The following is a 25,934-nucleotide window of genomic DNA, read 5'->3' as shown; positions in this document are numbered from 1 at the left end:
GTGTTGTTCTGGGGGTTCTCCAGAACAGATGGGGGGGTGAAAGTCGCTGGGGAATGAGGATTTAGATGTCCTGTAGCACAAGGGGGAATTCCTTGTGCTGACTTCCACTACCACAATTATTTAGTTGAAAAGAGCCTATGTTACTTATAGTATACCAAATTATTCAGGGTAGCTAAAATAAAAAATGATGTGCTCCTCAAACAACTTACTTATTTTATGAAGCAACACTTTTTTTTTTAGAAAATGAAACTTTCGGCAATGTTTCCTGTCCCACATCACTGAATATCTACGCGCATTTTGCTTCAAGTTTGCAATGCATTAGTCCTGTCAGTCACTACACATTAGCCCTGTCCGCTATTCAAAGGATTAATCCTACTTATTTGGACACCTTGGACAGCAGCCCAGGTTATGGCCTACTCCAGAAATCTGTACTACCTTCCTCCTCCTAAACATGTGTTTCCACTTTCCCCTGCATACTCTGCTTCAGGAGCTATGCTGCCATCCATGTTTTTCATCAGGTTTTTTTTAAACACTCTTCTTATCCTAAGTCTGTCCAGGAAATGATGTCAATCTGGTTACCCACAGTGGGTTTTTTAAGTCTCAGAGAGCAGTGTGCAATTCCTCAAATATTTCTAGAACACAAGTGTCAGAGCTTATCTGTGACTGGCCAACAAGGATTTGAAGCGCTTAAGAAAATGAGAGTGACACAGGTTGTATCAGCATCCCAACAATGAACTTGAAACAAACTTGCCAGCCAATTTAAGCAGGTTCATGAGCCACTTTAGAAAATGAAGAGTGATAAGAATGACAACCAAAGCATTCAGGGATTGTTAACACAACTGCTATGTATATCTACAGCTTGACTGCACTGCTAAATATAGGTCCTTCCAATGTTAAGTCTAATCTGTCTTTCACTAATAAACATTTGTGTAAGGATGCCTAGGACACAATCTATCAGAAGTTAGTCATAACAGTGCAATCCTGTGTCTTCTCAGAGGCAAGTCCTACTGAATTCAAGGGGGCTAACTTCCAGGCATATTGTATCAGGAATGCAGCCTAAATCTCACTGAAAGCAAAGCAGTATCACTTCTTACAGACTGTACTCTGAAGAGTGCAAAAGTACTTCGGCAATGAATATCACTTAAAGAAATCACGAAGGTTTTGAGCCTTCCTTCATTTATTTTATTTCCATTTTGTTATGCTGCTACTGACTACTGAAGTAGATTCAAGCTTCTATTATAGTAGAATTATTTAGCAACAACTTTAATGCAAATCCCTCCCTTTCATCTGTAAATTTTCAGTGCCCAAACTCCATGGCTAAATTACATCAGAGAGAGAAATTGCTGGGAGGGGGAAGGCAGTGCTGCAACCAAAGTTGGCAGTGTAAAAAGAAAGATACTATCTTAAAAGCTCTTCTTGTTATTCTCTAAACTCCTGAAGTGCTTGTTTCATCCCAGAAAGTATCAATCAGCAGGCAGAATTAATCACAGTGTACAAAAACACAGTCACAAGAGCAGCTTGATGAAGTAATGATTTTAACAACCATGCTCCAAAGTTCAGTGAACTGAGGTTCACTTACCATAAAACTGAATGAGCACATTTAATGCTGCAAACTCAATATATATTCATTGCTAACCACTAGCATGCACTTAACAGATCTGTAGATCAGTCGTGCATCTACAATGTTTTGCTTTTTCATCGAATTGTAGAGAAAATACTTCTAACCCAACATTTGCGGACAGCTACAACAGGCTTCTTCTTTAAGATGTGAATTCGATTTGAGAATAATACTTTACACAGAGACCTATGGCCACAGTAGAATCCATTTTATAAAAAAGCAGGAAACCGGAGGTGGGGGAAGGGGGCGCCCATTTTCTGTTTAAAATACAACTAAAATGCAATTAAGTCTCAAGGACTGGTTTGATAAAAACAACCAATTGGCCACATATACCGCTAACTTACACTGAAGTATTTCACTTAAGTTTGTTCTCCCCTCTTCCCCCAAGCTTTTCCCAATCACTTGGCGACAAGCTGGGGGGGGGGGGTGGACCAACAACGCTGAAAACGAAAGTGAACAGAAAAGCGAGGGAGGATTTTTTTTAAAACAACAGCAGAAAAGATACGAACTTACTTTTCATAAACAAGCTCCTCATCCGTACAGAAATAGTGCGTGTTTACTGTGCTTCTGGGTCGGTTTCGTAAAGTAGCAAAATATAGTCTGTCTGCAATAAAAAAGAAAAGAAAGGGAGACCATGAAGGAAGATCTTCAAGTTATACGTCCCGCTGCTTAGCTGGAACTTGGGTGTTAGTTCAAAGCGGGCAGGGAGAGTCGCTTGTCCCCCCGCAGAAAAAGAAGAAAAAAGAAAGAATCAACCCTACGCATTTGATCGGGTTTCACTCCGGAGCAAGCATTACCTGCCACCAAGATTTCGCAGCTGGGCGGCGACGTCTCCGCCTCCTCCATAACTCTCCTTCCCCTCCCGCCGACGGGGGGACCCTTGCCGCCCGCCTCGCGATTTGGGGGTATTGCAAGGGCTCCCCCCGAAGCAGCTTCTCCCGCAGGGACTGAGGGGGGTTTCGCGTTCGCTCCGGGCGCGCGCCGAACTTCGCCCCGGGGAAAGAGGCGGTTCTCACCCCCGCCCCGGGCCAGGCGCTCCCGGGCCAGCCGGTGGGGGGGGGCAGTTGTTGCGTCGCGCCCCCTTCCTTTATATGACGGGAGGGCAACCCCTACTCGGGGAGGGGAGACCCCTCCTCGCCGCCGCCGCCTCACCTTTGAGGAACTCCGAGGCTCCCAGCAGCTGCTCGGACGAGGCGGGCGGAGCCGGCTCCATGCGAAAGAGGGCGCGGAGCTGCGTGGCTGCGCGGGAAGGCGCCTCCGAGCTCATGAGTGCCTCCCGGAACGGCGGCGGCTTCTCCGTCGTCGTCGTCGTCTTGGGCGGCAGCGGCGGCGGCCGGACAGCCGCTCGGCCGGACTCAGAGGCGCCAGCAGCAGCGACGCGGCATGCTGAGGGAACGGGCAGCAGCCGCCGCCGCCGCCGCCTGGCTGGCTCTGGACTTGTGCGGCTACCGCCGCCCGCATGGGATGCGAGGTGCGCGCGCGCGCCTCAGGGAGGCAACCGGCCGGCGAGGCGCTGCTCCGGCGACGGCGGCCACCCCACCCCGAGCAGCAGCAAGCCGCGAGTGGCGGTGGAAAGGAGCACGGAGCCGGCCTGAGGGGAAGGGAGGAGGGCGCGGGGTGGCGTGGAAGGGGTTCCTTCGCCGCCGTCCCGCCCTCCGGCGGCTTAAAGGGGCAGCGCGCCGTTACCAAGCAGCCGGCGCCGGCGGTAGCAACCGCGTTACCAGGGCTTTGTTACACGCGCGCGCTTTTACCTCAGGGCTCTTCCCGCCCGGCCGCTTCCGAGCCTCGGGCCTTGCCAGGGGAGCGGGGCGGTCTGGGAGGCCGCTCCTTCTTTCCACTTTAGACCGAAAATCCCTCCAAAAGCCGGCGGGCCGAGGCACCGGGCCTACGCGAGTTTAGTCAGAGGCCGCCTCGTTCAGTGGGTTGTTGTTGTTGTGAGGATCGGGCGCAACCTTCACTCCGGAGTCGGTCCCCGCCGTTCAGTGCAACTAATGCCGTCCCCCTCTCAATTTAATGATTACTTAGTTAAACATGTTAAGTTAAATTAACTGAAAACAGCTTGCAGATACTTAATTGGCTTAGGATTTTATTAAAGTGATGAATTAATATGTTCAATTTCATAATGTGAAGATCTAAGGATGTTAATGTTTAAGTTGTTTTTTTTAAGAACTGTGATTTGGAAAACCGTTAAAAGGATATGCAATGAAATTCAACCAAGGGGAAGCGAGGAAGTCACTTAACAATGTTAATAAGTGTCATTTTTAATAAGGCTATGATTTTTGTTTGATTGTTTTATGTGTTTGTTTGTTTATAATGTTGTGAAAACCAATAAAAAAATTGGGTGGGGGGAATGCCGACCCCCCATAACCATCCCAATCGAGCCTGAAGCTCAAGTTGTATTACCGTCCAGGAAGCAAAGATCCATCCCCGGGGCGAAGCAATGCTTCTTCAATATTGATATAGAAAAATAGGGGTGGTTGGCTTTTGCTGCCCATCTTCCCAAGGGCTGAGTCCCCCAAGTCCAGGATCGGTCAGAGATGAATGGATGGAGGTCAGAGGGCAGCGAAAGCAAGGCAGATCTTCATTTTTCTGTTGCAACGGAGTTCCCTCCTCTCCTAGCAAGGAGGCAAGAGAGACCCAGAGCAGAGCCCAGAAGAAACATCTTTTTAAAGGGTTTGCATTTTGGCGTGGAGAAGGAGGACATCCCCTCTACAAATGGTCAGAAATTGCATCACCCATAAGGTGGGTTGCTGTGGCTCAGGCAGGCCAAGGGGTGATATTCCTGAGGATTTAGCAAATTTTACATGGTTCCAGACACAATTTACACAAAACATTAGCGTTTCATAAGACAACCAGGATGCCCGTCAGACATCCCTCAACACAGAGCATCAGGGCAAATCATGGCAATTAATACAAAGGAGGTTCATAGAAATAGCATATCATAGAAATATCAGGAACTTCCCCTGATTGCTACCTGCCTAGTTTTCTCAGACAAAGGGGAGTAAGGAGGAAATATTTAGAGTCTTTAGGAGAGCCAAGATGGCCTTTGGGTTGCTCTCCTGTACTATTGCAGATGTGGTTTATATACTTATGCATGCATGTTTACCTTGTGCAATTATCAACATTTATTCTACATTTGAGATCTTAGAATTCCTATAACAACATTGACTGTTGAACTGGTCATGTTGTTCGGATGCCTGATTACTGTCTTCCAAAGCAACTACTCAATTCCGAACTTAAAAATGGAAAGCATAATGCCAATGGGTGACAAAAGAGGTTTAAATACTCTCAAGATGAACATAAAAAAATGTAGTATAATCGCCGACAATTGGGAAACACTGGCCTGCGAGCACTCCAATTGGAGAACAGCCTTTATCAAAGGCATCGTGGACTTTGAAGGTGCTTGAACTCAGGATGAAAGGGAGAAATGTGCTAAGAGGAAGGCATGTTTGGCAGACCCTCACCGTGATCAACTCCCATCTGGAAACCAATGTCCCCACTGTGGAAGGACGTATGGAAGGAATAATTGGCCTCCACAGTCACTTACAGACTACTGTTAAGACCATGTTCATGGAAGACAATCTTACTCGGCTACGAAGGATTGCCGAAGAAGAAGAAGCTTCCAGGAAAATGCACACAGGCTTGTGGCTGCAAAGGGTAAAGGAAAGGGGGTCATGAGCTTGCGAATGTTCACTTAGAAGCAAGTCTCATTCAAAACACAAAATAAATACATAAAACAATTGCCCTAGATTAATGGTGGGAAGACAAAAGACTGGGTTTCTCAACCCCTGTCAAGGCATGTTTGGCATTTATATAGCACATTTCAGGCAATCCAGAGCTCCTACTGTAATACCTTACGAAGTAGGCTATTGAGACAGACAAATAGGAGCTGGTTTAAGGAGATTGGGCGAGTTTGTGGCCAAGGTGACATTTTTAACAGGGACTTTCCATCTCAGTTACAGCAAAACCATATTCTAGGCATGATTAACGTAGACACAAGTTTCACTTTGATCAGTGGGCTTTTTGCCAACGTAAGCAAATAGCCATGACCATTTCTTTAATGTGTAAATCTGAGACTGTACAAGGCAATTCTGCATGTTTCTTCAGAAGCCGATTCCTGGATTCCGTGGGCCTTACTCCCACACAATTCTGTTTAGGATTACAGCCTTGGCCTCATAAGAATCTTGTTAATCAGATTTAACCCATACTGAAGTAACAGTAGCTTCCTCTGTACATGAGCTTCATTACCAACACATACACACCCTCAGGATCACAAAAAATAAACCACCTGTTTCTGTGTCCACATTCAGAACTAAAGAGCAAGGAAAGCTACTCAGCCAACATAAGGTAAAGGGACCCCTGACCATTAGGTCTAGTCATGTCTGACTGGGGTTGCGGCACTCATCTCGCTTTATTAGCCAAGAGAGCCGGTGTACAGCTTCCAGGTCATGTGGCCAGCATGACTAAGCCACTTCTGGCAAACCAGAGCAACGCACGGAAACGCCATTTACCTTCCCGCTGGAGCGGTACCTATTTATCTACTTGCACTTTGGTGTGCTTTCGAACTGCTAGGTTGGCAGGAGCAGGTACCGAGCAACAAGAGCTCACCCCATCATGGGGATTTGAACCACCCACCTTCTGATTGGCAAGTCCTAGTACAACAAAAAAGCAATTCCCTGTTGGCTCTACCTGTAGGCTGTAACAGACGATGATACCCATCTGTTCTGTGCCATTATTTCATGTGACACCTTTTACAATCCCATTAAAGCTGCAGAACATTACCCAATATATGTAAAGCAGAGCAGGAAGTGCTAAGATGCAAGAAGCTACTGTCAAAAACAAGTGTAGTGAGAAAGGATCAGCTCCTATAAAATGTGTTTACGTGAAGAGAAGCTTGAACCATTTCAGATGGTCTGGACTTTGCACATAACTCAGAATTTGCTGAAGGCATAGCTTCAGTAACCCATGATAATAACCTTCACATCACAATGGTGGTTATAAAGAGACTGATGAGCAAATGTGAAAGGGCTTCCTCCACTCCCCTTTCCCCGCCACTGTCTAGGAAATAATGAAAAGGGGGAGCCCAGGGCAGGCATTCGGAGTGGGCTCTCCTCAGCTGCCCAAGAATGCCAGCCTTGCTGATGCATCTGTTTTCTTATTAGAAGACGGGTTGTAGCTTTGATAGAAGCATGAAAGACATAGCAAGTGCAAAGAGAATGTCTGATAGAGTCCTATAACTCTTATAACATGAAAACAAGTGCAGCAGAGCAGCTAACACATGTTAATAATAATAATAATAATAATAATAATAATAATAATAATAATAATAATGGTATTGGTGTTCTTTAGTCTCAGGTATGTGAAGATGTGCTTTGGGTTCTCGCCATTGGGTAGTGTGAGGAGTTTTTTCACATAAATAATTAGACCATCTTGCACAGACATGTTCACAAACACTGGAGTTTGTACTGTATATGCAAATCCTCCATGTAAACCGCTATATATATATATATTTGGCACTTCCAGTTTTCAATTGTTAGTTACAACATACAGTCATAACCTTGGCCTCATCTGCTCCATATGTTTATATATGGGTGGTTCCATAGTTAATTCACTTTTTGGTATATAGTTGCAGTGGTTAAAGTGTTAAAAATAGAGGATTTCTAGCCAACCCAAAAAGCCCGTCCTGTCTCAGCACTCAGCAGCTTGATGTGCAAATAAATGTCAATAAGAGACATTTTCCATAGTGTGGGGATAAGTGACATATGCAGGTGAAGTTGTCCAAAGCAATGCTATGGTGGGAGGTTGCCAATGTGACTAACCTATTAAAAGCTGGGTAAGGAAGTAGTTCTAAAGTTACTGAGAAAATAAAACCTAGGATATGCTAGCTATCCTGGATATATACTGTAATAATAAATGATACAATCTTATGAATGCCCCCCTTTCTCATCCTGCATAGCCTTCCCAGACACATTAATATTTTCCTGAAAATAAATAACAGCCAGAAGTGTTATTGATACAACGGCACAGCTAGGAAAGATCCCCAACCAGTGCTATAGGAGGGTACTGAGACCTTGGGTGTTGTGACCAGGTGAGAGTTTGTGCAAACATTAAAAAATAGGGAATTGCCATTATAAAATGACCAGGACCTCACCTTACTCTTTGGGCTCCCGGACTCTTGGGACCACAATGACAGTTAGAAACTAGAAGGAACTAACCTGTTCCTTATAACCCCACCCCCAAGTTAAGGACAGCCTATCGTTCACAAGTTCCGGGCTTCCATTGGATCTGATTGGCCTGTGAATCGGGCTCAGGTGAAAAAACCCTCCCACCATATCAAGTCTACTCCAGGCAGAAGTAAATGACCTCGCAACACGTCAGGCTACGCCAGTGAAAATCCAGCTCAGGGTGTCCCAAACTTGGGTTGCCAGCTGATTTGGGACTACAGTTCCCATCATCACTGGCCACTGGTCCTGCTAGGGGTGATGGGAGTTGTAGTCCGAAAACAGCGGGAGACCCAAGTTTGGGAAACGCTGGTCCAGCTAGTTGTGGATTACTGTTAGGAAAGCCTTTGCATTGCTTGTTTATCTGTTACTTGCAGTCTTTCGATGCTTTCCCCCCACTCATCTCTACTAGACGTCTCCTCTTTCTCAAACATGGTTCCCCTCAAATTTCATTTATGTGGGAATTTATCATACATGTTGTTTATTCAGCACTTGATCAAGGCAGCAGCAAATGAAGATGCTTGTTTCTGATTGATCTGCTGTCAATATGAGCTGGCAACAATATTCCATTTGTAACCTATCTGTTAAAGGAAACAGTCTACTGTGAAATTATATATATATATATATATATATATATATATATATATATGTGTGTGTGTGTGTGTGTGTGTTTTTTAAAATAGTGTTTGGAACTATATAGTCTCTTGATTATGCTAGACTTTGGATAATGATCCTTTATGTTTCCTATATTTCTGTCTGTCTGTCTGTCTGTCTATCTATCTATCATCTATCTATCTATCTATCATCTATCTCTTCTTCTTCTTTGGCAATCACTCGTAGCCGAGTAAGATTGTCTACGATGAGCATAGTCTTAACAGTGAGTCCGTAAGTGACTGTGGAGGCCAGTTCTAGATCCACATGTCCTTCTACAGTGAGGACATAGGTTTCCGGGCGGGAGTTGATCATGGTGACGGTTTGCCAAACATGCCTTCCTCTTAGCATGTTTCTCCCTATTATCCTGAGCTTGAGCATCTTCAAAGTCTACAACGTCTTTGGTAAAGGCTGTTCTCCAATTGGAACATTCGCAGGCCAGTGTTTCCCAATTATAGGTGTTTATACTACATTTTTTTAAGATTGAGAGAGTCTTTAAGATTGAGAGTCTTGAGGGAGTCTTTAAACCTCTGTTGTTGACCACCAGCATTATGCTTTCCATATTTAAGTTAGGAAGAGAGTAGTTGCTTTGGCAGACAATAATCAGGCATCATGACCAGTCCAATGAAGTTGATGTTGAAGAATCATTGCTTTGACACTGGTGATCTTTGTTTCTTTCAGAGTACACTGGTGTTAGTTCGCCTATCTTCCCAAGTGACGTGTAAAATTTTTCGGAGACACCGTTGATGGAATCTTTCGAGGAACTGGAGATGGCATTTATAAGTGGTACATGTTTCACAAGCATACAGTAAGGTTGGTAGTACAATAGCTTTGTAAACAAGCATTTTGGTTTCCATGCAAACGTCCTTGTCCTCACTCTGCACTTCAACTGGGAGAAAGCTGCATTCGCTGAGTGGCATTGGTGTTGGCCCGTGTGGAAGACGCCTGTGTGTGAATTTGTTTTGTGTGTGTAGATCAGTGCACACTGACCAACACATAGCATTTGCAGCATAATCCTACAACTATGCATATATCTTCTCACACTTCAGCTAAGCCCTCTGTAGTGTTGGTGACATTTAGTATAAAAACTCCTAAGCGCGACATCTGCTGGCCAAATGGAAAAAATTCAGCAAAGGAGTCGTCATATCAGATGAAGAACCAGGAACTTGTTTTCTGGCAGGTCAAAAATAGCGACAGCTGTTTAAGTAGTGGGCCACAGGAAAATCATTCTACCTCCATTATTTTCATACCTAAATATGGGTCAACGGGATTACACAGGAAAACATTTCCCTGGACTTATGAAAGAGGCTATGCCACATTCTCCTGTCCCCGCCTTTGGGATTATGCCCAACTCATTCACTGAGCTCAAGAAATGCTCAGTCTCAACAACTTAATCCGCTGTGTGTGTCATTTAATTGGTGTAAAAGATTGCAGCTGAGGATCAAGCATCCAAGTTCCATCCTTATAAGTAAGGCAAACAAGCTCTGCTCTTTATTATAGGTAAAAGGGATTCCTTATGACCTCATCTACAGTATGCATATAAAGCAGAAATCATACCGCTTTAAATAGGCCTGACTTTCCCCAATGTATCCTGGGAGTTGTAGTTTGTTAAGGGTGCAAAGTGTTGTTAGGAGAGCCCTATTCCCCTCCTAAAGCTACTATTTCCAGATTTCTTGGGAGGGGTTGATTGTCAAACCACTCTAGAAACTTCAGCTTTGCGAGGGAATGGGCGTCTCCTAACAACTCTCAGCACTTTTAACAAACTAGAACTCCCAGGATTCTTTGGGAAAAGCCATGCTTGTTTAAAGTGGCATGATAGTGCTTTAAATGCATTGTGCAAATGCGTCCTTTGTTTATTTGAATTTGCATACTTCCTTCCTCTGCAGAGTTTAAACCAGTGGCTTACAATGCAATCCTATACATGCCTACTCAAAAGTAAGTCCGATTGAGTTTGGGGGTGGGGGGCTTACTCCTCAATGTGGGTATAGGACTGCAGCCTTACAATGTTGTAAAGCAGATTCGTCAGAGCGCACAACCCATCAAAGCAGGTCTGGCCTTTTAACTGGGATTTTCCACGTCCATAACTCACATTCAAACTGTACTTCCCTGGCTGTGGTTGTTCAGTGGTAAAGGAAATGCACTATTTTAAGAGAGTGCCTCTTGCTGCTCTGCAAGAGCCGCTGACGACAGTACTAATGCAGGCATATTGTAGAAGGTACCAGAAAACCGTGGCAAGAGCTGAAAGGGTGAACTCTACCTGAAATATGCATGGCAGCTCACTACAGTATTCTGTTTTGGAAGGCTACCCAATGAATCTGGCTGCATTAAGTGTCTCCTGGGGATGAAACAGCTTTTTAACGATCTCTGGAAAAATCCAAGCAGTGAATGTCAGATTGTCCTTGTCAGGAAATATCTTGGCCAGTTCATCAATGCATCTCATCTCACAGGTTTGGAGCTAAGCCTTGATTGAACATAACATATCTGCCAGCAAAGGTGAGATCAATCCACGTGTCTATGTAGCTGTGTATGGCCCTGGACCAATTGTTTTCATTTATGAATAGTCTATCTTGCCTTCTCATATGTTTGAAGTGATGGGTGTGTGTGTGTAAATCAGCATCCCAGTGGTGGGAATGTTGCAATAAGCATGGGGGTGTACAGTGCTATACATACTCGAGAACGATTGCACTTTACTTTTAAGTTATCTTGCACAATCTTTCAAAACTAGGGTTCACTGATTTCCGATCAGGTTGCACAGCTGCAACCCTATGCACATTTACTTGGAAGTAAGCCCTCCCTGTAAGGGACCCGGGTGGCGCTGTGGGTTAAACCACAGAGCCTAGGACTTGCTGATCAGAAGGTTGGCGGTTTGAATCCCCGCGGCGGGGTGAGCTCTTGTTGCTCGGTCCCAGCTCCTGCCAACCTAGCAGTTCGAAAGCACATCAAAGTGCAAGTAGATAAATAGGTACCGCTCCAGTGGGAAGGTAAACGGCATTTCCGTGCACTGCTCTGGTTCGCTAGAAGCGGCTTAGTTATGCTGGCCACATGACCCGGAAGCTGCACGCTGGCTCCCTTGGCCAATAAAGCGAGATGAGCGCCGCAACCCCAGAGCCAGTCACGACTGGACCTAATGGTCAGGGGTCCCTTTACCTTTACCTTAAGCTCCCTTTAATTCAGTAGGTAAACAGGTGCAGAAGAGTCAGCCTGCTTTCCATCCAAGTTTCTTTTGCCCAATAACCACATGACACTCCCATCATTACACATCTTTATTTACTTTTCTTGGGTTAGAAAATAAAGAACAAACAAAACAAAACACACACAACCCAACCGCATGTGAATATAAAAGAGCAAAACACAGAAAACTTGAGGGATGGGGAAGAGAAAAAGAGAGTTTTCATCAAATACAATCAAACTAGACAGCCACATCTGCAACTAGCTGCCACTACTGTGTTCGCTAATAGAAATATTTTCAACACCGCAGTACATTACTGGCTCATTTTTTGAACGGAGTACAGAAACAAAAACGCAACACTCTGACCTAAAAGTAAGCTTATTTGAATGAATGGAAGTAGAAAATATGGCACCTTAATATACAGGGCAGCACAGCTCTAATTCCAGAGCTTGGGAACAAGGTTTTTCGTTTTCTAAAATTCCTGACGGAAGCAATAGGCTAATTTCAGACATCTGCGTGGCACTGAACACACACTTGTGGCACCGCACAAAGAAATGCAATTGATCTACAGCTTGGGTGTAACCTATCAGATGCTTAATGCATGTTGCTGTTTTTGCAGCGGGTCTTGCGGTGTATGTAGGCAAGGTTTAGATTTTTGCAAGTTGCAGGAAGGCCACCATTGTAGCTGATATACACTGTGGATGTGGGCTGCAATTCAACAGGCTTAGGCACACTTGACCCCGCTGATCAAGTCAAGAGATCTTCATGTCTACAACTGGATGTCCCCCCATTTTTAAGTGCAGCACATCTGTTCTGAACACTAAATGTGTGTTTAAACATCGTGGAGGTTAAAAATGTAGCTCGTATGTTTGCGGAGTGTTGGTGCTGTTAACAAAGAAAATAAACCACCACCCATGGCTGTGCACATAGGGACACCCTGGCTTCCAAGCCACGGCTCCAGTGGCATGTATGTAACTGAACGCAAAGTGACATAAGAGAAGAAGACAGTGACCCAGAAATCCTTCCCCTCCTGCTTTCGTTACGTCTCTCTGTTGTGCTGACTTCTCCCCGTCTTGCTCTCCGATTTCCCTGCAAAGATTTCCACCTAGCTGGCCTTCACGGGATTTTTGGAAGAGACCCAAGCTTGAAACTGCATTTTGGTCCTCATCTCTCCCTTGCGTTGAGAGACACGGGAACATTTCAAACTCAAGTACAGCAAGCAAAGCACAAGTTGTACGAGCCTGGAGATGTTCCTCTAGTTATGCCAGAATCTGAAAACTCAGCAAACAATTCCCTGCAGCCCTTGGCTTGAGAGGTACAGCAAAGTGATCTCAACGTGCAAACAGGTGTTGCTAAAGCAAATACATTCAAGGGAGCAGAGGAGAAAGACCTCACAAGCGAAGCAATGTGCGGATTGGCTTTGAAGAGTTGGACCTACTATTTATTTCTTTTATTTTGGAGGAGAAATGTATTTTGGTTTAGAAAAGTGAGTTTGTGTGTGGAAAAAGTGAAGAGGGATAAATCTCCCCTCCCTTTTTCCTGTCATAATACTAGAACTTCAGGGCTATCCAATGAAGAGGAATGTTGGAAGATACAGGACCAGAAGTGTAGTGGTCTGGGGTCAAAGCCCTATTGGGCCCCAATAGGGTGTCTTGTCTCCAACATCCTAGAGGTGCCCAATCAGCACAAAAGGGCTGCTTTTTAGCCACTAAGAAGTCTTTTCATCCTTTGATTGGCTCCAATCAGCACAAAGGAGGAGAGTCATCCACTGAGGATTGGCTATTAGGGTCTCTCTTAAGTAGGGCTGGGCGATATCTGGTTTTCAACATCATGATATATCACCGGCTAAACATCATGATCTACTGATGTATCTTAACGTCATCATCATCATGTCCAAAATAAGGATGGAGCTATGCAGAGGCATTGGCTGGCTTCACGGTTTTTCCTACATTTTGCATAGCGTGCACACACACACACACCATGATTCATGATATAATGCCAGGTCAAAAATTATGAAACCGATACCATGATACGGACCTCAAACTGGTTTTGGACGATATATGCCTCTTGAGAAGGTGTGCGAGAACACCGAATTGTTCTATATGCTCCAAAGCTAAGCATTTAGGAACACTGAAAACAAAAGGTGCTTCAGTTTCAAGGTTATGGTGCGCATGTTCCGATATGTACAATGGAACTTCAAGAAAAACACAAACCAAGTCCCTCCAAAATAAGATATTGCAGCACGGCAAATCATTTGCCCATGTATGTGCACAGCACCTAGAAGACCTAGCTGAAGGGCAGCACAGAGAGATCTGCACAGATCATTGTACTGCATCCCTAATCGTTCTTTATAGTATCATAATAAGATGACAGTATAATTCTAGAACCTTGTTCACGATTGGCTGCGACTATCATGAAAGGACTTCTGAATTTGCTGCTACGCTACTGTTCAAGACAGGCAAATGGAAGGACTTCCTTGCACAACAGGTGGTTAAAAATATGGAAATCACTTCCACAAGGTGTAGTTATAGCGACCAATTTGGAAGGGTTCAAAAGGGGGTTAGCCCAATCTTCAATGAATTTGTCTATCAGTGACCAGTAGTCATAATGGCTATGTTCTGACTCCAGCATCAGAGGTGGTATGTCTATGGATACCAGTTGCTTGGGAGCATAAGGGTGTTGTTGTGCTCCTGTCCTGCTTGCGGATTTCCCATAGGCATCTGGTGAGACACTGTGAGAACAGGGTGCTGGACTAGATGGGACTCTGGCCTGATGGTAGAGGACACTTCTTATACTCTTACAAGCAACACTGGAGTACGGTCTGCAAATGAAGCATCACACAGAGACTTGCAAATAGCCACTGGCCTGCTAGCCCCTGATGAATAAGGACTGCTGGGGAAACTTTATGAAAACTGGTTCCTTCTTTCAGGTCACAAATGCTGACACATATCTATGTGGTGAGGTTGGCAAGTAATACATTTTCCTGCAGACTTTCAACTTCGGCTAGAGGAGATGTATTAGCGACACTGATCACGCAAACGCACCTGTATTTACGGCATACTCGTATCTTCATGCGGGTAGTTTGGCGACTGGCTACTGAGCGAGTGATAAATGACAAAGCCAACTGAAGATATATATATATACCTGTAACTCAGGACAGCACTTGATAGGACAGATGAGGTGGACAGCGGTCCACAAAAGCTTAGGCCGCAATAAATTTGTGAGTTGTTAAGGAGCCACAAGACTATTTGCTGTTTCTATTCCAACTGAAGGTTTTTGCATGCTGAGCAGAGAGAAGGAATGCTCTACCAGACCTCTACCAGACCTTTTGCAGACACAAGCTCCGAATAAGGTACGCCCTTCTCTGTTTAGCTCACCGTTTGAATTGCTGGGAAGCACGTCAAGCATTTCCTTGCATCGCGTCCTTACATTTTGCTCTTGTGATTAGCATAGTTTGGAAAGCCAAACTGAGAAATCATGATGTTGGAGTATTTCAAGGGCATGTTGCCATAGATACTAACCAATTTATTGAGGCAGTAGGACCTCTGGAGTAAGTGCTCTGCCCGATGCCACATTCCAGAATAGCCGCTGTTACTCTCTTTCTCCAAATTCCTGATGTCGACTGGCTTCACAAACATGCCCGGGGGCTTCCCAGTATGTTTGGCCACTAAGAAATTCATGGCAATATCATCACAGTTCTGAGTCTCGTCTATCATGGCGTGCACAGCTTCAGGCTGTTTTTGAAAGAGTTCGAGGTATTCACTGCTGAAGAAGGCAGCTCCTACGAGAATCATGGAATACTGGTCTCCATTGCCATTGCCAGGACTCTGCAGTTCGAAGCTTCCGTAACTGTATATCCCCGAAGAGCTGGGCAAGTGCTTTCGAGGAACAAAACCCACTATCTGATCTGGGAATTGCTGGAAAGAAAAAGAAAATATTATTATACGACGGTTCATTCGGAGCCTCGTTCCGAATGATCACAGAGGATCCTATAACCAATCGGGAAGAGACTAAGCAGAAGAATTGACAATAAACTGAACGCTTTCATGCACTGAATCAAAGGGAATTGTTAACACATCGCCATCTGATTAGACTTCCTAGTGGGTACAATTCACAAGCCCATAAAATGGGCAGATACTAACGAACATTTAGGGTTCCTCCTGGCTGGTGTTCTTGACACAATAGTAGTGCTATAGTGGTGGAATTTTTCTGCTTCAGTTTGTTCCGAGATGTTTTCCCATTGTCCAGAGGGGATAAAAGGTAAAGGAACCCCTGACCATTAGGTCCAGTTGTGGCCGACTCTGGGGTTGCGCCGCTCATCTTGCTTTATTGGCCGAGGGAGTCGGCGTACAGCTTCCAGGTTACGTGGCTAGCATGACTAAGCCGCTTCTTGCGAACCAGAGCAGCGCATGGAAACGCTGTTTACTTTCCCGCCGGAGTGGTACCTATTTATCTACTTGTATTTTTGTTATATGCTTTCGAACTGCTAGATTGGCAGGAGCAGGGACCGAGCAACGGGAGCTCACCCTGTTGCGGGGATTCGAACCGCCGACCTTCTGATCGGCAGGCCCTAGGCTCTGTGGTTTAACCCACAGCGCCACCCACGTCCCTGTATCCAGAGGAGATACAGAGCAACAAAAGCAGGCAAAATTCAGAGCCGTAGCCAAGGGGGGGGGGGGCTAGCTGGGTTTTTTGTCCCAGGTGAAACCTCTAGAAGGACGCCATTGAAGCTCCCTCTCTCTCTCTCTCTCTCTCTCTCTCTCTCTCCCTCCCTCTCCCCCTCCCTCCCTCCCTCTCTCTCTCTCTGTGTACACAAATGTGCATGGGGAGCTGCCAAACTGAGTCTTTGGCCTGGGTGAAATGAAGCCTAGTGTCGCCCCTGCAAAAATACACTTGAACAAATAAAACTATATCAAGTGTCAGGAATCTCAAAAGCAAGTTACTGGATGTGCACTAACTGGAAATGAAGTCAGTGTGACCACCCTGAAACTCCAATTGTAGGTGCAAACAGTGAAAGCAGGATCATGTGTGACCTCTCCAATAGCATAATGGACACAAAGCATGATAAGTGCTCAATAAAAAGTCTGCAGGTGCCCTATATCCTTTTTATCACTACAGTAATGGCTTGCATTTGATGTAATAGAGGCCTTGCTGGAGGCAGTGGTCAGTTGGTAAGCCCATCTCTCTCTCTCTCTCTCTCTCCCTCTCTCTCTAAGATGCTGATCTACAAAGCTCAACCTAATCCACTGTCTTCAGCCCCCATTTGACAGACTTGCAATCCATTCACTTAAAGTAATATTTTTAGTCTCTTGATAATTATGCTGTTTTAAATGTGCATATTTGACTTCCTTTAGTAACATTTTCTTTTGAAGATTTTTTTTTGTTATCTTTGCTGCGTTAAATGTGCATTCTGTAGTTCACCTTCTTTGTAATGCTCTATTTCAAAATCTTTAAAGACAGTATTTTAGTTTCCTGCTAATTATTCCTGCTTTGAATGTATACTTTATAGTTGACTTTCTCCTGTAATGTTTTATTCTAAGTTTGTTTTATTTGATGTTTTAATGTAAGTTGTAAACTACTTTTTGAGATTTTTTTCTTAGAAATATAAAGCGGTAGACAAATGAAATTAACAGTCTCTGGGGATCACTGCTTTTAGGAACATGTGAAAACACAAATCTTTTTCTTTCTGAACTATGTCTTTCTACATTCCTTGGTGCTTACTCCAAAAAACAGTACTGTATAATAATTCAGTACAATTAAAAACAAGGCATGCAAAGCAAAATGCAGACATTACCTGCCAAATGGAGAAAGCGAAAACTAGGTCATGGGCGCTAACTAGGGTATCATCATCCATCATCAAAACAGCTGAACAGAGGGAAAATGCATTTTGATGAGAACACACATTTAGAAAGGCATTACTAAGCAAAAGGCGTATGACAAATTAGAACAATATTCACTGTGATTACGCTTGCTTGGGGGGGGGGGGGACAGAATACTTTGCTTGCTTTTCATGGTGAGAGATGAACCACAATCTAGGGAACGTTTTCAAGGCTCAGGATCTTGTACTTTGAGTGACGTGAACAAAAAGTGAAAAATCCCAGGGTGCCCAAAATGAGATGTGGAGTTTGCTGGTGCTTCCTGAAGGTGAGCAGAAGATGGTGAAACAGCCCCTTGCATGCTATTATACAATAGGGGGCAGTTCTATATGCACACATCCTTGGGACTACACCTCCCATCATCCCTAGCTAGCAGGACCAGTGGTCAGGGATGATGGGAACTGTAGTCCAAGAACAGCTGGAGACCCAAGTTTGGGAAACGCTGTGTTAGAAGAAGCATGTTAGCAACTGCTGTTAAGGAGTGAGTGAAAAGCAGAAGACTGGAGCTGGGGAGAGGGAGTCAGGATAGGTCAGTGCAGGAACTGTGAGGGTGCTGCGGAGGAAGAATTGATGATGTCTCTCTGCCACATAAAACAACAACAACATAAGAGCTCTTAGGCTTAGGAATGTTGACCTTCCAGGGATGGTTCACAAGTGCCCGTACAGCGCTTGAGTTCTCATCCATTGCTGACGCACAACTGAATGTGCAAGCTGCTCTGTTGAAAAAAAGAACAACAGCACCTGCGTTTTAGGCAAAGGTGGAAAAACACTCCATGGCTTGAGCTGGAATTTGGCTCAGCAAAAATTCCAGGAAATAGGGTTGCTTGCTTTTTTTTCTTTCCGAGGCAGATTCCAAAATCCAGAACATGTTGCCTGATCTCTCCACCGAGGACATCAGTGGATTGAATGCTTCTTCCAACATTAGCAATAAGGGGGCAATCTCACTGGTGTCTTCTTCAAGAGGCCTTCAATCCTACTTGGTACCTAGAACGCTACAGCTGCAGGGTCCTAGGCACTAGGGAAATGCCCTAGACACTAGGAGTTGGATTCCACTAAGTTGTTCCCCTGCCATTAGCACAATGGGGTTGACCTCCCCACCTTTCCCATGCCCCGCTCAAAAAAACTTCGGGGGATAGGGAGAATCTCCAAAACAGCACATGGGGGAAGAAAAAGGAGGTTGTTCCACTCACGCTGATGGCAGCATTGGTTTTAGTGCAACGTCAAACTCCACCCTACATAACCACAGAGGTTCTGGCACCTAGCCCTGTGTCAAAAAGGAGGATTCGAACTGCCAACTTTATGGTTGGCAAACCCAAGAGGCTTGATGGTTTAGACCAGGGGTCTGCAACCTTTAAGACAAAAAGAGCCACTTGGACCCGTTTCCGAAGAAAAAACAACTGGGAGCCGCAAAACCGGGAAGGTGACGTCGGGACGGTGCGTGACTAACGCACGCACTGCCCCCATGCGACGTCACAGCCAGTACAGCGCCCGCCACAGTGGGGAGTGTCGGGGCGCACAATGCGCCTCCTCCCCTCGCTAGTATCCGCCCCGGAGCCGCAGCAAAGGTGTAAAAGAGCCACATGCGGCTCCGGAGCCGCGGGTTGCAGACCCCTGGTTTAGACCAACCGTGTCCCAGCTTCATAATGACAAGCTGGACAAGTTAATACAGTTAGACGAGTAATTTTGTAGATCTGCAACATCCGTAGTTTTAGGTGATGCATGGAAATTCTGTTTGCAGAATCTGATCTGTGATTGTGCATTCACCCACGGAAGTTATCGCTTGATGCTGTAGCCACCAAGTGATGAAGATGCATGGTGAGAAATAGCACTTAGCTGTAACACCCTCCCCAAAGTGAGAATGATGGTGTAAAGCAGTAATCGTCCCTGGGGTGGGGGAAAAGAGAAACACACCAATAATTACCTTTTGTTTCCAGCTCGGGGAAAACCTGAAGCCTGTTCCTCATGCGATTTACTGTCTGTGTCTTGAAGATAACTGGGACGGGGTGCGGTCCCAGGGAGTTCCATATTTCCTCAGGGGCTTTCTCTCCAATGTTATTCCACACAACAATCACTTTGTGCAAATGAGGGATAGCTTGGTAATGATTCAAAAGCTTCAGCAGAAGGTCGGTTCGATTGTACGTCTGCATAATGAGAGTAAAGGAATCCGAGGCGATCTGGCTCTGAGATGTTCTTTCCCTCCGCAAATTGAGCATTTTGTCTTCCTTAATATTTGGCAGCAAAGCAGTTAATGCACCTGCCACAAGGAGCAACAACAGGATCACCACAGAAGAGAAGTGAAGTAGCCGGACCCCCATAATTCTTCCAGGTAGTTTACAGGTGTGATAAAACCTTTATTTAAAAAAAAAAATGAGGAAGGAGGGGAGTCAGTCAATTATGGTCAAGCCTCGCAAAATACAAAATTAAAATTGAAGGGTTAGTAAAGTCAGGTGGATTTTGACAAGTTAGTGGAGAATTGGCTATCGGTCTTAAATCGCATATCAATGTCTCTGAATGTTTGACAATGTTTTGTCCCCCCCCCCCCCCAGCTCAGACATAAGCAGGCACTCAATACAAGAGGTTTTGTGATGTGACAAACAGTAAGGTTGGAGAGCCACCAAACTCTGTGTAAAATGGATTCCTTCTCCATTCCTATATACATGAACCCTTTGTGCCACTAGGGCATCATTTAGGCAAACGTAACAGTTCCAATCCAATAAAAGCAGAACAATCCAATTCAGATGCGGGAATTGAAACGTCAAAGGCTCATCGATGAAGACACAAGCCAATTCAAAAAGAAGCAATAGGCATATGGAAACAGATACACTTGGTCGGGGGGGGACGGACCAGTAGGAAGAATGCATCAGTGAATAAATGTCACCTGGGAGAAGAGCAGCGGAATGAGCCAACTGTTTCATTTGTAAGTTCAGAGCAGTACTTGGCCACATCAAGGATATATGCTAAGCAATACTCTGTTAAGCCTAGCCCTGAGCTGGGCCTAGACACCGAGTCCTCAGAAGAGGAACCAGGCACTTTGTGGAGCAGAGAGGGTCTCCTGGAACCAGTGTGGAGGTCCCCTTTGAGGGAGCTACTGGGTACCACAATTAACCACAATCCCCCGTGTCTCAGCCAGAACGCAAACAACCTTTGGTTTCTGTGAATGTTAGATTGAAGGCTCTGCTCCTAGATCTAATATGAAGCAAAGGCATGCTGTGGAAGCCAGACGAACAACAGCTCAATAAAAATGGAACTTCTGAAAGCCCTATATGTGATGTTCCCATCACTGACTTATTAACTCCCATAGTTAAGGTTTGGGACTGAACTGAGTTGCAAGCTGGACTTAAACTTCTCAGAGCCATTGCTTCTTCATTCAGAATCCTAGGAATTTCAGAAACCTGAAATCTGTAGCACCTGGGAGGGTCTATTTCAACCCGCAACCTCCATCTTGGCATTCAGCTGACCTTACGGATACTCCATCAGTCTAATTTTTGTATTTTTAAAAATGTCTTCATTTTCCCCGTTCCCTGGTCGCCTACTGCTTTGTGTGACATCTTGCCAGATAAATAGTTCTGGTACATTCTTGTGATAGTGTGCTTAGTCCTAGTAAAGGTATTGCCCAACTGTGGATTTTGGAGTTATTAGTGATAGCGTCCATTAAGATTTAACCGATCTCTGCTCCTATTCCTATATACCCCAGCAACAAACAACTAATTCACAGTACACACCACTGGTGTGCTCACAATGGGGTTTCGGTGTGGGTTTTTGTTGCTGTTTAGCTATTTAGCGGTTTATAGGATCAGGCCATCAGCGACAACATCTCATACACAAAATGAAACTATGATTTGCAAGGTAGCAGTGTGTTTAGGAACACAGACTTCCTTTCTTTACATAAAAAATTATCACATATGAGTACAGATCTGATATTGAGGCACATAAGAAGGGTACCAGGAGGCAAGCTACGATTCAGTAACACAGCAGCAACATTTCCTATAATCACTTCCTAACGTTTATAGCAGCATTTTTCTCCCTTCTTCTAGGAGTTAGACGCACAGGCAATAATTTAATTTCAAAAAAGCACTTACGTAAAGTATTTCAAAAGAGGAATAAATTTGTTGCAAGAACTCACCTCATTCCTGCACTGGCAGCTTTACAGTTATTAGTTGGTGTGCCAGGGAACGGTGTTTTGGAAAGCCTTTAGCTCTGTTGGAAAATGAAATAATTCACAATAATACATTCTTGCAGGTGGGCTTCTGTGAAATCATCCAGCAGGCAAACATGTGGGCAACAAATTTGCTAATGTGTGTACTGTGTGGTTAGCTGTCCTATTTCTCTTTGATTGCTGAAAGAAAATGACTTGTATCTTCAAGCTATAAAAACCTCTTATTATTTCCACCTAATGTATGCAGCCCTGCTATCATTTATATGTAAGTCCCACACATTGTGCAGCTAAGGCTGCAATTTTATACATTTACCAGGAGTCAGTCCCACAGATCTCAGTGGGAGTTATTTCTAAGTAGGTATTATAAGGCTGCACTGTAAATATACAGTTATAGCCAACTATGTTGAGGATCACACTTCTAGCTATAATGCAATCCCAAGTGAAAAACTAATTGGCAACGTTCATAGGTCATGTTAAACCAGGGTTGCTGTCTTATTGTGGATTATTCTTCACGGGCTGGTGCATGCTAACCAGTGTTAGAAACTCAGATATATAAGCTAGGTGTCAAATGGCTTCTTAAACCAGGGTTAAAGGTAAAGGGACCCCTGACCATTAGGTCCAGTCGTGACCTCTCGCTTTATTGGCCGAGGGAGCCGGCGTACAGCTTCCAGGTCATGTGGCCAGCATGACTAAGCCACTTCTGGCGAACCAGAGCAGCGCACGGAAACGCTGTTTACCTTCCCGCCGGAGCAGTACCTATTTATCTACTTGCACTTTGACGTGCTTTCGAACTGCTAGGTTGGCAGGAGCAGGGACTGAGCCCCACCCTGCCGCGGGGATTCGAACCGCTGACCTTCTGATCAGCAAGTCCTAGGCTCTGTGGTTTAACCCACCACCCACGTCCCAGTCACCAAAATGTAATGTCTAGTTCAGGGGTCTGCAACCCGCGGCTCCGGAGCCGCATGTGGCTCTTTTACACCTTTGCCGCAGCTCCGGGGCGGATACTAGTGAGGGGAGGAGGCGCATTGTGCACCCCGACACTCCCCACTGTGGCGGGCGCTGTACTGGCTGTGACGTCGCACGGGGGTGGTGCGTGTGTTAGTCACGCACCATCCCGACGTCACCTTCCCACCCGCTGTCAGATTGGAGGGCAGCGGCGCGCATACTTTAAATGTCGCAATGGTTTTGCGGCTCCCAGGTTGTTTTTTCTTCGGAAATGGGTCCAAGTGGCTCTTTTTGTCTTAAAGGTTGCAGACCCCTGGTCTAGTTGTTCTTTTGGGGCCAGACGGCTCGAAAGTCGTATTTTTCAATACGACTTTTTGGTTCCTGTTCCGATTGCATAGGTAAAACAGACAAAGATTTCTACAGGATGCGTTGCTAGTGTGTGAAAACAGGCAAAATCCAAGGCCCCCCAGGCCTGCACCTCCAGATGGTGGAGACATGTGGCGCCATCTTGGCGCCCGGGCATCTTTACTTGGTTGCAAGTGGCCAATAGGCAGAGGCAAAATGGGCCTGGTGAATTTCAAATGCCGACGCTAACTAACCGCTCCTAGTAGCTCTTCCCCAACATGGGTGGGGGGAAACAGTTAACCCTGGCTTCCCGTCACATCTGAACCTGGGTCTGCAGTTTGCTGCTCCGGAATAAGCCAGGATTCGTCAGCCGACAACAAACAAGATTTGAAGGCTAGTCATCTGTGCTGTCTTGGTAAAGGTAAAGGGACCCCTGGCCATTAGGTCCAGTCGTGACCGACTCTGGGGTTGCGGCGCTCATCTCGCTTTACTGGCCGAGGGAGCCGGAGTACAGCTTCCGGGTCATGTGGCCAGCATGACTAAGCTGCTTCTGGCGAACCAGAGCAGCGCACAGAAACACCGTTTTCCCTCCCGCCAGAGCGGTACCTATTTATCTACTTGCACCTTGACGTGCTTTCGAACTGCTAGGTTGGCAGGAACAGGGACCGAGCAATACAAACCACAGTCCCAGGTTCAGACATAAACAAGTTGCCAAGCTTAACAGCAGCTTTCTGCACCTATTTCTCCTACTTGCGCTAGGAAAGCATCAAAGTGAGAACTATCAGGCAGTTTGCACTTGCACTTTGCTCATGCACAGAAAACATGGTAATTCTAGCTTGTGATGTACTTACAGCCCCCCCCCCATTTCTGTCTTCCCATGTATCTATCTCAACTGCTTGCTTTTTGGATAGTTTTATTTTATGCTGAAGCACACTCAGTGCTCCCCCCCAAAAAAAAATAGGTGCCAGGACTCACCATGAAGTTGCTACAGTACGTGCCACACTATTTAACAACCCCCACAAAAAAAGATGTACCTTGGGTTACAGACGCTTCATGTTACAGACTCCGCTAACCCAGAAATAGTACCTCGGGTTAAGAACTTTGCCTCAGGATGAGAACAGAAATCATGGCGGCGCGGCGACAGCGGGAGGCCCCATTAGCTAAAGTGGTGCTTCAGGTTAAGAACAGTTTCAGGTTAAGAATGGACCTCCGGAACGAATTAAGTTCTTAACCCGAGGTACCACTGTACTGTATACCTTTGAGCACCCCCTGAAAAAAAAGCACGGAGTATACTTTACCTTGAGATAACCGTAGTCTCATTTTCAGGGGGGGCTAAATATGAGTGGCATTCGCACACAGGTATGCACTACTACTAGAGCAGTGTAGAATTCAGATCTATCCCTTGTTTTGGACAACCCTTTCGGTATGATCTTAGGCAAGCTCTACTGCGCAGCTTGTTCCCTGACCTGCGCGGAGCTCGCTTCCACAGAAGTCTGCTTGCAATCATTTATTTATTTCTATTTATTGAATTTATATACCGTCCTATACCCGGAGGTCCATCGTGACTAAAACGCAGCGCTATTTCCAACTTGCAGCCTGGAACCCTGCACACTTTGGGAACGAGGCCCCGCTGATCTGAACGGGGCTTGTTCCCAAATGCGCACAGACGGGTTCAGGCTATCCAAATATGATTGTGGCTGAAGCCCAAGCGCACACAGCGGGACACAGCGCTGAGCAATCCCCTGCTACAAGATTTGGGCTTCTAAATCTGAGATCCCAAGGGGCTGCTTGCAGATGCAAAATTGCAAACGGGTTTTGCCGAGCTGCAGGCAAAACAGCATTCAAAGCGGGGGGGGGGGCATGCACACTTTGGGGTGGGGGGAACCACCAACCCCCTTTCTACTGTTACAAAACCTTAAGCAAAGCAATAGTTGCAAGGGCGGGGGGGGGTGCGGAGTAATGAAAGAGCATGGATCCTGCAGGCAATGGTGGTGCGGCTTGGCTCCCTGCCAATAAAGGGACCCGCTGCCTGATCCTAGGAGCTGTTCAAAGCAGCAGCACGTGCAATATGCAGGCCATCAGCCCATTTCCTTGCCTTGTAAAAAATTTAAATAAATAAAAATCGTCTCCAGATCTACCCGCCCGCTTAGCCAATAAACAAACACTGCCAAACAAACACAAAATAAGCCGCTAGGAAGAGGCATTGCATTTGATGCAGAAGATCTTTCGGTCTCTTCTTCCACGGTCTGAACATGAAACGCTGCTTCTCTCCCGCATCAATCCCAGCCCCCGACCCCGGTTAGGACATTCTGCAGCCGCCGCCGGCCTCGTTCGCGTGTTGGCGGCTTCACACGGTTGCCTAACCTGCAATCGACGGGAGCCAAGCCGGGATTTCACATCGTCGGGACAACAGAGATTCCGGGCGGCTGGCTCCCGAGGAAGCGAGCGCACGCGCAGCCTCGCGGATCTAGAGCCGCTCTCCCGGTGAATCAGCTGCGATCGCAAACATCCATCGCAGCGCGAGAGGAAGGCGAAAGGGGCTGGACCAAGACCCGCGATCTCTTCCCTTTTGGGTGCGTTGTGCTTCCTGTTGGAAGAAGATCCCGCCTCTTGGAGAGCGGGATCTTCAGAACTGTATCTTCGCCTCTCGGTTATTGTTGCGATTTTCCATCTCAGCTGTCTCTGATGGATTCCGGATGTTATTAAGGGCAGCGCGCTTTTAGAATCGCTAATAGCTATGGGGGCTGGAAAGAGTGGCGTTAGATTTTATTTTAAAAAATAAACACTCGATTTTGAAGTTGGGTGGCCATCTGTCATGTATGATCTGTTTGAGATTGCAGCCTAGCAAATGACTAAGAGCTTCTTAATGCATTGCCGGGGTTGGACTAGATGACCCCCGGGTTTCCCTTCCAATTTCTACAAGAAGAGGTCAAAAGAAACTCTTAGTGATTTG

General features: G+C 45.6%; 2 protein-coding genes across 5 annotated transcripts in view; both read right to left on the bottom strand.

Annotated features, from left to right (window-relative positions):
- The window catches only part of CDC14A (cell division cycle 14A), a 60,941-nt gene extending 57,665 nt beyond the window's left edge, over positions 1-3,276 (bottom strand). The window contains exons 1-2 of one of the 3 annotated variants that reach the window (XM_028732666.2): positions 2,771-3,276; positions 2,132-2,222 (exon numbers count right to left, since the gene is read on the bottom strand). In XM_028732666.2, the coding sequence (XP_028588499.2) occupies positions 2,132-2,222; positions 2,771-2,885 (206 nt within the window). In that variant the 5' untranslated portion in view covers positions 2,886-3,276. Of the gene's footprint in view, positions 1-2,131; positions 2,223-2,415; positions 2,734-2,770 lie in introns of those variants that run through there. The other 2 variants (XM_028732667.2, XM_028732665.2) reach the window with 2 other exon arrangements.
- An 8,859-nt stretch (positions 3,277-12,135) lies between these two features.
- On the bottom strand, positions 12,136-25,556 carry EXTL2 (exostosin like glycosyltransferase 2). Of its 2 annotated transcripts, XR_013392860.1 has the most exons (6): positions 25,346-25,556; positions 21,659-21,732; positions 19,457-19,884; positions 18,170-18,251; positions 17,454-17,524; positions 15,559-15,576 (listed from the first exon to the last, which is right to left on the bottom strand). XR_013392860.1 is itself a non-coding variant. In XM_028732664.2 (5 exons), exons 2-5 carry the CDS (start codon positions 21,661-21,663, stop codon positions 15,085-15,087), a joined length of 996 nt encoding a protein of 331 aa, XP_028588497.2. In that variant the 5' UTR covers positions 21,664-21,732; positions 25,346-25,544; the 3' UTR covers positions 12,136-15,084. The 2 variants fall into 2 exon arrangements, 1 of the variants encoding a protein (XP_028588497.2); XM_028732664.2 differs by lacking the exon at positions 18,170-18,251 and having other exon boundaries at positions 12,136-15,576; positions 25,346-25,544.
- Between the last annotated feature and the right edge of the window lie 378 nt (positions 25,557-25,934).

Source organism: Podarcis muralis, chromosome 5, assembly GCF_964188315.1.
Source record: "Podarcis muralis chromosome 5, rPodMur119.hap1.1, whole genome shotgun sequence".
NCBI classification, from domain to species: domain Eukaryota; kingdom Metazoa; phylum Chordata; class Lepidosauria; order Squamata; family Lacertidae; genus Podarcis; species Podarcis muralis.
The sequence above is the reverse complement of the archived record's forward strand: the minus strand, read 5'-3'. Positions and strand labels throughout refer to the sequence as shown.